Consider the following 13303-nt stretch of genomic DNA (forward strand, 5'->3'; position numbering starts at 1 on the left):
AAAAGTTTGGGACATTACAAGCCCCTCCGTGGCTCTATGTCCTCCGGCCTCTATCAAATTACGTGACCCCTCTCAGTATATCTGTCAGGCCCAATACCCCCTAACCACTTCAGCCCTCATAGGCCTTCAACCCATCATTCAAGATCTTATAAACATAAATTACCTCAGACCCACTCACTCCGTTTAATACCCCAATATTAACTGTTAAAAAAACCAACGGATCTTTCCGCCTCGTCCAACACCTTCGCCTCATCAACATGGCCATCGTCCCTATCCATCCCTTAGTCCCAAATCCATACACCCTTTTATCGCAGATCCCTGCCTCGGCCTCCCACTTCTCAGTCCTAGATCTCAAGGATGCATTTTTTTTCTATCCCTCTGGACCTCTCCTCCCAAGATTTTTTCGCCTTCACCTGGACGGACCCATACACAAGACATTCTGAACAACTCACCTGGACAGTGTTGCCACGAAGCTTCCAAGATAGTCCCCATATTTTTGGGCATGTCCTAGCTCAGGACCTCAAACAGTTTCATCATGATCACTCCGAGTCCACTTTATTACAGTACGTGGATGATCTTCTACTCTGCAGTCCCTCGTGGGAACAGTCTCAATTTGACACTGCCTCCCTACTTAACCTTCTAACTTCCAGAGGTTACTGGGTATCCCCTGTCAAAGCTCAAATCTCTTCCCCTCTGTTACTTACCCCGGATTCCTTCTATCTCAACAAAGAAAGTCTATTACCTTAGACAGAAAACGACTCCTCTCTGACCTGCCCATTCCCAAAACCAAGACAGAAATCTTTTCCTTTCTAGGCCTGGCTGGGTATTTTAGAGAGTGGATCCCTAACTTCTCCCTGTTGGCAAGACCTCAGCAAGGGCTCCCCTGAAGAACCATTATCCTCCTCACCCTGACACTCCTTCATTAAGCTCCGTTGAGCCCTTGTGGCAGCCCCAGCTCTCCATTTTCCTGATTTGTCGAAGCCCTTCTCATTATACATTCATGAGAGGTCCAGTCAAGCTCTAGGAGTCCTAGGCCAATATTAAGGCCCATCCTTTGCCCCAGTAGCTTATCTTTCCAAGTAATTAGACCCCACAGTTCAGGGATGGGCCTCCTGCCTACGGGCATTAGAAGCTGGATAGCTCTTGAAGAAGGAAGCTCATAAACTGACATTTGGGGCGCCCTTTACCATTCTGTCCCCACATTAACTAAAAGACCTCTTAGCCTACAAAAGTTTAAAGACTCTCCCTCCCTCCAGACTCCTGACCTTACTGTCCTCTTTCCTCCAAAATCCAGACGTTTCTTTCCTCCCCTGTCCGCCCCTGAATCCGGCCACTCTTCTTCCTCTACCCTAATCTCCTCATACTCCCTTGCATGATTGCCTGGAAGCCCTTCACAACTTCCTTCTGTGCCACTCCACGATCTCCAAAGGAGCCCTCTCACACTCTGACCTCATCTGGTTTACTGATGGGTCCTCCTTTAAACATGAGGGCACCCATTACGCAGGATACACAGTAGTCTCCCTCGAAGATGTCATCGAGGCACGAGCCCTACCCCCAGGTAAAACCAATCAACAGGCTGAACTCATTGCAGCCACCAGAGCTTGCACTCTGGCCCGGGACACGTCTCTCACACTGGACACTAACTCCAAATACGTATTCCACATTCTCTTGTCTCACGCGGCAGTATGGAAAGAATGAGGCCTTCTCACCACAAAAGGAAATTCCATCAGTAATTCAGCCTTAATTACTAAACTTCTTGAGGCTTCACAACTCCCACACCGACTGGGCATAGTCCACTGCAAATCACATCAAAAGGATGACTCCCCCATTACAAGAGGTAACAATAAAGCTGACAGAGTAGCCTGGTCGATTGCCCTATCAGAAGAAGCACCAGACAGCGATCCAACTGCCCCTGCGGTTTTAGCCTTATCACAAGACACCCTCTGTTCCCAGGACAGAGAGCCTCTCTTCCGCCTCTTACACGATTTGTTCCATCCTAGCCCCCAATCCTTAATCCATTTTTTACAATCCTTTTTTTCTCTCTCTCTCCTGAAGACAAAACCCTACTTGATCAAATCACCCGCAGGTGCACCATTTGCCAACGCACTGACCCTAATACCCCCCTCAAGGCCCGACCCTTCCCGGCTCATCAAGCAAGGGGTAATGTCCCCACTGCAGACTGGCAAATAGACTTCAATAACATGCCCCCCGTACAGTGTACCAGATACCTACTCGTGTTAGTAGATACATTTTCAGGATGGGTCGAGGCTTTCCCCACCACTAACAAACGAGCATCCTCAGTTGCCTCTATCCTCCTCACCCAGATCTTTCCTAGGTTCGGGATGCCCACTTCCCTCCAATCAGATAACAGCCCTGAGTTCACTGCCCAAATCATTCAGAACCTCTCCAAGTCACTCTCACTCCTCTGGCATCTACACTGTCCTTATCAACCACAGGATTCGGGAAAAGTAGAAAGAGCCAATAGGACTCTAAAAGACATCCTGACAAAACTATCACTAGAACTACACCTTGACTGGGTTCGCTTACTTCCCTTAGCTCTACTCCGTATTCGGGCCCTCCCAAAGAAACCTTCCCTCTTGCCACCCTTTGAGATCATGTACGGCCGCCCAATTCTACCCCCAGGGCTCCCTTCCCGCAAAGGACAGATTCCTCCCAATATAGCCCTTCTGCTACTATCTCTCTTCCACACTGAATTGTAGAAATATAAGGATTGGCTCCTTCCTGATCCATCCGCCTCCCCAAATCCTCCTATCTTACAGCCCAGCCAACTAGTGTCTTATAAGCCGCCAGAGGATTGGCCCTCTCTCACCCCAAAATGGGAAGGTCCACACCCAGTTATTCTCTGCACCCCCTCAACCTCCAAGCTCTTACTGCCTGATAACTCTGTCACACCTTGGATTCATATCTCCAGGTTGAAACCAAACACCCAGGACCCACCTTCTCTGGACACTCAAGACCCATCGGTCACAATCCAGAGTCCTTTGGATACAGCTCAAGATGCTGTCTACTCTACCACGCCTCATCCCTCTGATCCCTTGAAACTCTGCAACTCCCGTTCACCCCCTTTGCCATCCATACCCGAATCATGACTTTTTCCTCCTTTACTGCTCTCTTGCTTTTTTCCCTCATTCCTATTGTCTTCCCCGCCACCCCAGCCTCCTTTGTATGACGATTCAAAGTCAGACAGACTTACACACAGCATCAAACAAAAGTTACTACCCCCATTGCCACATCAGACTGCCCTCTGAAAGGCTGCTCCGAGCCTTTATACCTCCACTTTCCTCCCTCCACCGAAGTGTTCACTAGCAGCTACCTTTGTTCTCCCTACCTCTGCTTCCTCTATGACCAAAAACAAGCCTATTGCAGGCAATGGCCAGACACCTACGGGGATGTCCCTACTGGTCGCATCATTCACTACTTGGGTAACTCCCGGTACCAACAGTATTTACTCCTCCAACCGTTTCATAAAATATCCCAACAGCTCATTCTCCTTATCAATCCCAGATCCCTGGAACTCTCAATGGGCCACCGGAGTCACAGCCTCAGTTTACTATGGGGGTCCTCGACCCCCCACGGTACCCTTCATATCTCTCGAGAGTATATTCCCTCTCATTCCCAGATCTCTCAAGTTGCATCAGACATCGGACATTCCGAAAAAGTTATTGTCCAAACTCTTGATGGCGCCTCTTCATCTTCTTACCCCCACTCCTACTCTTGGTTAAAGCTCATTCAAGACACCAACATCTTTCTCAACCACACCCTCAACACCGCCAATTGTTTCTTGTGCGCATCACTACAGCGCCCACTGCTGGCCGCCGTGCCCCTTAATATTTCCAACTACTCCTTCCATGCAGAAGGACAACCCTGCCATCCCCTGGCAGACATACCCCTATGGGAACCAGAATATGCAAATAATCTCACCATCCACCACTGTGTAGGCCCAACCCCTCCCCCCTCCAGCGCACTTCACTGTCTCTCTATCTACACCCCTACCTCCAGCTCTAAGACTTTTACACAACCAGGCACTTCTTTTGATGTAATGGCAGTCTTTTCAACTCACTGCCTCCCAACTCCAATATACCCTGCATTCTCGTCACCCTAATACCAGCTTACACTTTACAGCATGGCAGAATTTCATGAGCTCTAACCTCCCTTGCCCTCGTGCACAAAAAGGGCTGCTTTACTTCCCATCATGGTCAGTATCTCTTTGACCACCTCAGCCATTGGGGCAGGGTTTTCGGGAGGAACATTGGGTCACTCTCTATGGGCAATTAGAGATCTCAACGCCAAACTTGAGGGAGCCCTGACATCCACTGCTAATTCCCTGGCCTCTCTCCAAAGACAGGTCACTTCGCTAGCTAAGGTCACCCTTCAAAACTGGCGGGCCTTAGATCTGCTTACAGCCGAGAAGAGCAGCACCTGTGTCTTCCTTCGGGAAGAGTGCTGCTATTACATCAACGAATCCGGCATTGTGGAAACTGACATTACCAAACTCACCGACCTTGCCTCAAGCCTCCACTCTGCTTCCAATTCCAACCCATTCTCTTCAATACTAACAAACCCCTTCCTCACCTAGCTTTGGCCCATTGCAGGCCCTATAATAATCATTCTTCTCGCCTGTCTCTTCTTGCCTTGTATAGTAAAGTTTATCAAATCCCAAGTCAGTAAAATCTCTAATCAAACTTTCAACCAGCTTTTACTCAGGAACTACCAGCTTTTAGCCACAGAAGATCCCTCACCCTCACGTAACCTCCTCACCACACGCTGAGATGGACCCCTCTCTCCGCTGGAAACTGTTCCTGGAAACAATGGCCGCAGACGCCTGGCTTCTGGCACCCGTAGCCTCTTGGCACCATTGGAATCAACAAGTCTTCGACCTATGATTACAGGGAACCTTCAATGATTTCCAACCTGAAGAAGTCCACATCTACTCGTCCTTACTGTGGGGAGTCCTATCAACCCTTTCCTCCCAGTCCTCAAGCCCTCACTCCCTTCTCTGCCCCCGTTCAGCAGGAAGTAGTCAGAGAGAAAGCAACATCCACAACCCCATAGAGGAGAAAGGGGGGAATGAAGGGCCCCCACCCATAAGATGGCGAACCTTCTGCTTCTCTTCTGAGTCTTCGGTTCCTGCTGGCAACACCTGAAGCCCAATCACCTCTCTCCCTCCTCCTAATCCCAGCACCTAGGCAATAGCCTCCAGTCCCATAGAAGTAACACCACAATCACCCCATTCCCCTTCCCATATAACCCAGCACCTTTCCCTAATAAAGCGGAATTCTCCGGTGAATTGCTGCTGTGTGTTGCTCCTTTCCTTTCATGGCCCTTTACAGAAGAAATTTGCCAACCTCTGGTGTTGAGCTACATTGCCCAACATGGTAGCCACTAGCCTCATGTGTTCATTTCAGTGAAAAATAATTGAAATTAAATAAAATGAAATTTTCCACTCCTCATTTGAATTAGATATATTTCAAGTACTTAAGAGGCTCCACACAACTGGTGGTGACTTTACTGTACAGGCCACATGTAGAACATCTCCATGATTACAGGAAGTTCTACTGGATAACACTGGTCAAAAACACAGATGGACGAGTAGCACTGGGCACAGAACCTTGGGTCCACATTGGGAGACACACAGGTTCCTTCCTCCTCCCCTTTCTTGTACCCCTTTCCCACCTAGTTCCCTCAAATCACTTTCTACAGAATTCACATCCCACCACCTCCTTGAATTTTCAGAAGCTGAACAAATCATCTAGGAACAATTCAACAAGAGGACGTTTCCTTAAAGAAGAAAGTTTTTCTTAATAATCACCTCCTTTACTGAGATAATCATTTCCACAGCATATACACAGCCTCGGTTATATGCACAGACCTATGAATGTATGTGAACTTCTATATTCCAAGCAACATTGGTGCTTTTCAAAGCCCACTCTGGATATCTCATTCCCCACCTCCTCCTTTTAAGCTTTTGATTAGCCTATTGTTTTCCCCAGCTGTTATCCATTGCCTTAGGCAGCGGTGATGTTTCCTAATTGCCTCTGACGTTCATCAACAGACATTCCCAAGGAATGTACTGTTCAAACTTGGCCACAAAGCCTTGCAAGTGGGGTCTTTTAGGGAATCACCAGACAGCTAAAATAATGACTTTTGACCACAGTGGGGGTCTGGGTGGGTCTTTGAAGGAGAACCAACCCCATTCCTCCAACTCCACAGGTTGCTGGCCTGCTGAATTTTACCATAATAAGGGATGTCACTTTTCACATCTACTGCAGAGCTGCAAAGGGTTAGATGAGAATAGAACAAATCAAAACACCACAAATGTCTCTGTTCTTACCAAGATTCAGCCAATTTTCTTCATTAAATATTACAAGAATAGCTTCAAACCTTTGGTTAATTTCCAGGGATTTGAAAGAGTTGATTTTGACAAATTTTGCCTATCCTCTTTGTTTTTATGAAAGAGAACTTTAGGAGGTCCTTACTCCACCATTTTAATAGGCTTTCCTCCTCAAGTATTTTGCATATATTCCCTTTGAATTCCTTGACCTTGGTACATTTACTAAGTAGTTCTAATAGTTTGTAAACTTCTTTGGATTTTCTGGATACTCAATAGACTCATCAGTAAAATTAAAACCTGTTTTTACTTTTTTCTTTTTCACTTTAATACTCTCTACTTTTTTTCTCTCTTTATTGAACTAAATATAGATTCCAGGACAATGTTGAATGGAACTGGCAGTGGTACAATTCTACTCTTGCTCTTATTTCAATGCTTCACAATCAAGTATTATATTAACCAAAGTTTTGTTACAAATACCCTTCATGAAATAGCGGGGTTGTTTTCTATGAATAGTTTACTGAATGTATGTTTTATTTTCTAAATCATGAATTGGTGTTGAAGGTCATCCAAGGATTTTTCAGCATCTCTAAATGACTTCTTCTGCTGTTTACTAAGTGTTATATTGAATTATATTGATTAATTTTGTTAAGTTATTTGGTGTGGGTAAAAATACAATATTTCCAGAATCGCTCACCTGGCCTTAGTGCAACTCCATATCAATAGGTTTTTCAAAAGCGTAGGGAGAAGTAGTCCTTCCTCATATCAATAGGTAATTACAAGGGGGAGTGAGAGTGTATCTGGACTGGAGAGGTTAGGTGGGGCCATTTTGTAGCAAGTGGCAAGAGACAGAGGCGAGCAGAAGTGGACAACTACTTGTAAGCATTAAATTGGTTTCTCCCACTTTATATCTCTCTTTGACTGATTTTGGATTCAAAGGTAATTTATCTCAGGCTGGGAACATATTTTTCCCCGGAGTTATACCAGAAATGAGTCGGCAGGACCTCTGAACCCCATATCAGTCTTCATGGGTGCAATGCTTGGGCAGGCTGCCCCTTGAGACAGTGCAGAGACACCCAGAAACCCCTATGTGGATGGTGGGAGGCCCCAGTGGCTGCTGTGGTAAGGGGTGCAGCTTTACCCAAGGGCCTCCTATCTGTGGGGCTTCAACTTGGAGAGCCCCTTGTGGAAAACTGGTCTAGGGTAAAACACCTCCTAGATGGGTGGGCTCTTCCCCAGAATTGGGGAAGTGTGGAGACACCAGAAGCTGTGGAATTAGCCCTCAGTGAGATAGAAGATTGCTTAGAGGTTCTGAGCGGCCATGTAGCAACTGGGATTTTGGGATGTTTGTATCTCAAGGTAGTGGAAAGGGATATCAAGGAGAGAGACAAACTTGGGGGCTGCTTGGAGGAGCTGGGTACCCAGAAGAGAGACAGTAATTCAGAAGTCATGTTGCTCTACAGGAAGATACATCAGCAGTGAGGGAGGAGGCAGCAAGAGAATCTGCATTGAGGAGGCCATAGGGGAGGTGAAGGAAGGAGAGTTGCCTTCAGCCCCAGACATGGTAGGAAAGATGTGGGGTGAGTATGAGCGGGGGGAGCCAGGAGAAGAACTGTTGACAGAGGAGGCACCAGCCTCTCCTATATTAAAGACCCACCCAGGTGTAGTTAATCAAATAAAAATTCAACAACCATTGACTCCTCACAGGGAGGTGCACCTCCTTCCCCAGGTTGAGGAGCACTCCATGCTCTGGCCCTATACCCATGATGAGCTGGTGGACATGAGCATCTGGTTTCAGCAGAAGCCATCAGAACCTCTTCCTACATGGCTTCTGCATCTCTGGGATATGGGGGTGGAAAACATTGGTATATCTGGTTCTGAAATAGGTAGACTGGCTACATTCAATTTCATGTAATGCAAACAAGAACAGGCTTATCACAACATTTAATTTTGTTTTTAATCTATTTTCAAGTTTTGATTCTTTGAGAGAATATTAGCCAATTTATTTCTTCCTTTTTTGGCATATTTTAGCAAGTTTTATAAAATAAGCACCACTCATTTGTGATTTTTCTATGTTTAGGATTATTATGTGTTTGTGATATAATAATTCCTCTACATCTATGTTATCTCCCTGTAGATCACTGATAATATATCTTCTTCTGAAGCTGAATTTGTCTAATATTAATATACTCGTTCCAACTTTTAGTTTGTGATACATTGTTAATTCTTTTCATCCTTTATTTTTACTCTATATGATACTATTTTAAGACTTTTTTAGAAACAATATTTTGTACTCAAAGCAAAATTCAGAGAATGGTACAGAGATCTCCCATGTACACCCTGCCTCCACACAGACACAGCCTCTCCCATTATCTACAGATGCCAACAGACAAATACATTTGTTACATGATGAACCTAAAGGATACATAATAGTCACCCAGAGTCCATAGTTTATAACATAGTTTTAAATGTTTTATTCTGGAAAAAATTTAGAGATCAAAAACTTTGCAAAAATAACACAGAAAGTGCCTGTGCACTATTCACGTAGTTTTCTTAAATGACATTTTTCTACAATGTCAGAGAGCAGTTATTAAGGACAGGAAAGTGACAGAGAATCAAAACTATTAATATTATTCTTACTTCATCAGTTTTCACATGTACTCTATTTTTGGGGTATAGTTTATTTCTAACTACAACCACTGCACACTTAATTAAAAATAGCTAAAATTAATAAAAAATATAATACCAATATGGACAATGTTGCAGAGTAACTGAATCCTTCATATATTTCTGGTGAGAATGTAAAATGGTACAGGCATTCCAGAAAACAGATTGGAAAAACAATTGTACTAAGTTAAACTTATATTTACAACATGTCACAGCAAATCCCCTCCTAGGTATATACTCTCAAGAAGTGAAAACATGTTCACACAAAATCCTATACATGACTATTCATAGAAGTTGGATTTGTAATAACCAGTAACTACAAATAACCAAAATGTTCCTAAACTGAATAGAAAAATAAACATGGACCAGGATTACGATGAAACACTTCTCAGAAAGGAAAAGAAGCATTCCTCTCTTTCATTCTTGATATTGCTCTCATTGTCATCTGGGTAGCACTATGAATTTCTAAGATTCCTTTCTTGGATCCAATATCAGAAGCAATCAGAAAGTACACTTACTGTCAAGTTACCAGACCATCTTGCTGTAGTGAGCTAATTCTCACCCATCATCAGACTATGGTCAACTACTGGAATATTGGAGATATTTTCCAAAGGTCCTTCTCACAGCTGCTTTCACCTCCGTGTTCTTCAAGCTGTAGATGAGGGGATTCACTAAGGGAGTGACCACACCGTACAGAACAGAGAACACTAACTCCAGGGGTGAACCTGAGGTTGGTGTGAAATAGCGAAGGAAACCTGAGCCATAAAACATGAGAACAGCAGTGAGGTGGGAGAAGCAGGTGGAGAAGGCCTTGCTTCTACCTGAGGAGGAGCTGATACTCAGGATGGTGGAAACATTAAGAGTATAGGAACAGACAATTAGGACACAGGTTACAAGCCCATTCAGGAGACTGGAGCAAAGCAAAATAGTAAAGTTGGTGGAGACATCAGAGCAGGATAGAGGGAAGAGAGAAGGCAGCTCACAGCTGTAGTGGGGGATAGATTGATCCTTACAGAAGTCCAAGCTCATAGCTGGAAGGATGTTGATGAGTGCGTCCAGAAATCCCAGGCCCCAGGAGCCCCACTCTAGCCCATTACAGAGCTTGTTGGTTATCTTCTGGCCATAGAGCAGAGGGTGGCAGATGGCAATGTAGCGGTCATAGGCCATCACTGAGAGCAGGCAGGCTTCCGCGCCCCCCGTGTCAAATACAAAGAAGACTTGGGCCAGGCAACCCTGGACAGAGATGCTTTTCCTCTGAGACAGGAGGTTCTCCAGCAGTTTGGGCTCTGTAGACGAAGAGAAACAAAGGTCCAAGAAAGAGAGGTGACTCAGGAAGAAGTACATGGGGGTGTGGAGGCAGGAATCAGCCCTGATCACCAGCAGCAGCATCAGGTTCCCCAGCAGGGTCTGGAGGTAAATCATTAGGAACAGCACAAAGAGCAGGGCCTGTACGTGGGGGTCTGCAGAAAACCCCAAGAGGATGAACTCAGTGATGGCCAGATGGATTTACCATGGAATTTTATCAGACATACAAAGAAGACATAATACCCATTCTCCTTAAATTTTTCCAAAAATAGAAGAGGAGGGAATATTCCCAAACTCACTCTATGAAGCCAACATCACCCTAATACCAAAATCAGGCAAAGACCCCACCAAAACAGAAAACTACAGACCAATATCCCTGATGAATGTAGATGCAAAAATACTTAATAAAATGTTAGCAAACCGAATTCAAAAATATATCAAAAGGATCATACACCATAACCACGTGGGATTCATCCCAAGGATGCAAGGACAGTACAACATTCAAAAATGCATCAACATTATCCACCACATCAACAAAAAGAAGGACAAAAACCACATGGTCATCTCAATAGATGTGGAAAAAGGATTTGACAAAATTCAACATCCATTCATGACAAAAACTCTCAGCAAAATGGGAATAGAGGGCAAGTACCTCAACATAATAAAGGCCATCTATGATAAACCCACAGCTAACATCATACTAAGCAGCGAGAAGATGAAAGCTTTCTATCTGAGATCGGGAACACGACAGTGGTGCCCAGTTTCCCAGTGTTATTTAATATGGTACTGGAGTTCCTAGCCACAGCAATTAGACAAAAACAAAGAAATATAAGGAATCCAGATTGGTAAAGAAGAAGTTAAACTGTCACTATTTGCAGATGACATTATATTTTACATAAAAAACTCAAAAGACTCCACCCCAAAACTTCTAGAACTGATATCAGAATACAGCAAATTTGCAGGATACAAAATTCACACACAGAAATCTGTGGCTTTACTATACACTAATAATGAACCAATAGAAATAGAAATCAGGAAAACAATGCCATTCACAATTGCATCAAAAAGAATAAAATACCTAGGAATAAACCTAACCAAAGAAGTGAAAGACCTATACCCTGAAAACTATAAGACACTCTTAAGAGAAATTAAAGAGGACACTAACAAATGGAAACTCATCCCGTGCTCCTGGCTAGGAAGAATTAATATTGTCAAAATGGCCATCCTGCCCAAAGCAATATACAGGTTTGATGCCATCCCTATCAAATTACCAGCAACATTCTTCAACAAATTGGAACAAATAGTTCAAAAATTCATATGGAAACACCAAAAACCCCGAATAGCCAAAGCAATCCTGAAAAAGAAGAATAAAGTGGGGGGAATCTCTCTCCCCAACTTGAATCTCTACTACAAAGCCATAGTAATCAATACGATTTGGTACTGGCACAAGAACAGAGCCACAGACCAGTGGAACAGAATAGAGACTCCAGACATTAAACCAAACATATATGGTCAATTAATATTTGATAAAGGAGCCATGGACATACAATGGCGAAATGACAGTCTCTTCAACAGATGGTGCTGGCAAAACTGGCAGCTACATCTAGGGGAATGAAACTGGACCATTGTCTAACCCCATACACAAAAGTAAATTCAAAATGGATCGAAGACCTGAATCTAAGTCATGAAACCATAAAACTCTTAGAAAAATACATAGGCAAAAATCTCTTGGACATAAACATTAGCAACTTCTTCATGAACATATCTCCCCAGGGAAGGAAAACAAAAGCAAAAATGAACAAGTGGGACTATATCAAGCTGAAATGCTTCTGTACAGCAAAACATACCATCAATAGAACAAAAAGGTATACTACACTATGGGAGAATATATTCATAAATGACAGATCCAATAAAGGCTTCACATCCAAAATATATAAAGAGCTCACACACCTCAACAAACAGAAAGCAAATAATCCAATTAAAAAATGGGCAGAGGAACTGAAAAGACAGTTCTCCAAAAAATAAATTCATATGGCCAAAAGACACATGAAAAGATGCTCCACATGACTGGTTATCAGAGAAATGCAAATTAAAAGCACAATGAGATATCACGTCACACTAGTAAGGATGGCTACCATACAAAAGACAAACAACAACAAACGTTGACATGATTGTGGAAAAAGGGGAACCCTCCTACACTGCTGGTGGGAATGTAAATTAGTTCAACCATTGTGGAAAGCAGTATGGATGTTCCTCAAAATACTCAAAATAGACTGCCATTTGACCCAGAAATTCCACTCCTAGTAATTTACCCTAAGAATTCAGCACTCCAGTTTGAAAAAGACAGATGCACCCCTATGTTTATCGCAGCACTATTTACAATAGTCAAGATATGGAAGCAACTTAATGTCCATCAGTAGATGAATGGATAAAGAAGATGTGGTACATATACACAATGGAATATTACTCAGCCATAAGAAGAAAACAAATCCTACCATTTGCAACAGCATGGATGGAGCTAGAGGGTATTATGCTCAGTGAAATAAGCCAAGCAGAGAAAGACAAATACCAAATGATTTCACTCATCTGTGGAGTATAAGAAAAAAAGAAAAACTGAAGGAACAAAACAGCAGCAGAATCACAGAACATGAATGGACTAATAATTACCAAAGGGAAAGAGACTGGGGAGAATGGCAGGGTAGGAAGGGATAAGGGTGGGGAAGAAGAAAGGAAGTATTATGATTAGCATGTATAATGTGGGGTGTTGGGGAAAGGGGTGGGCTGTGCAACACAGAGAAGACAAGTAGTGACTCTACAGCATTTTGCTATGCTGATGGACAGTGACTGTAAAGGGGTTTGTGGGGGGACTTGGTGTAGGGGAGATCCTAGTAAACATAATATTCTTTATGTAATTGTAGATTAATGATAACAAAAAAGTGGGTGGAATTACTCCCTTATAGGATAAAAATAACTGCAAATCAA

At 43.5% G+C, this 13303-nt stretch overlaps 1 protein-coding gene across 1 annotated transcript; it reads right to left on the bottom strand.

The window, feature by feature from the left end:
- Positions 1 to 9595: 9595 nt before the first annotated feature.
- LOC118928464 (olfactory receptor 8S1-like) lies at positions 9596 to 10519 on the bottom strand (the record flags this gene model as incomplete). Its single annotated transcript, XM_036917734.2, has 1 exon — positions 9596 to 10519. A coding segment is annotated over one exon (924 nt), but the record flags the coding sequence as incomplete, so codon positions are not given.
- Positions 10520 to 13303: the final 2784 nt, after the last annotated feature.

Source organism: Manis pentadactyla, chromosome 10, assembly GCF_030020395.1.
Source record: "Manis pentadactyla isolate mManPen7 chromosome 10, mManPen7.hap1, whole genome shotgun sequence".
NCBI lineage: Eukaryota > Metazoa > Chordata > Mammalia > Pholidota > Manidae > Manis > Manis pentadactyla.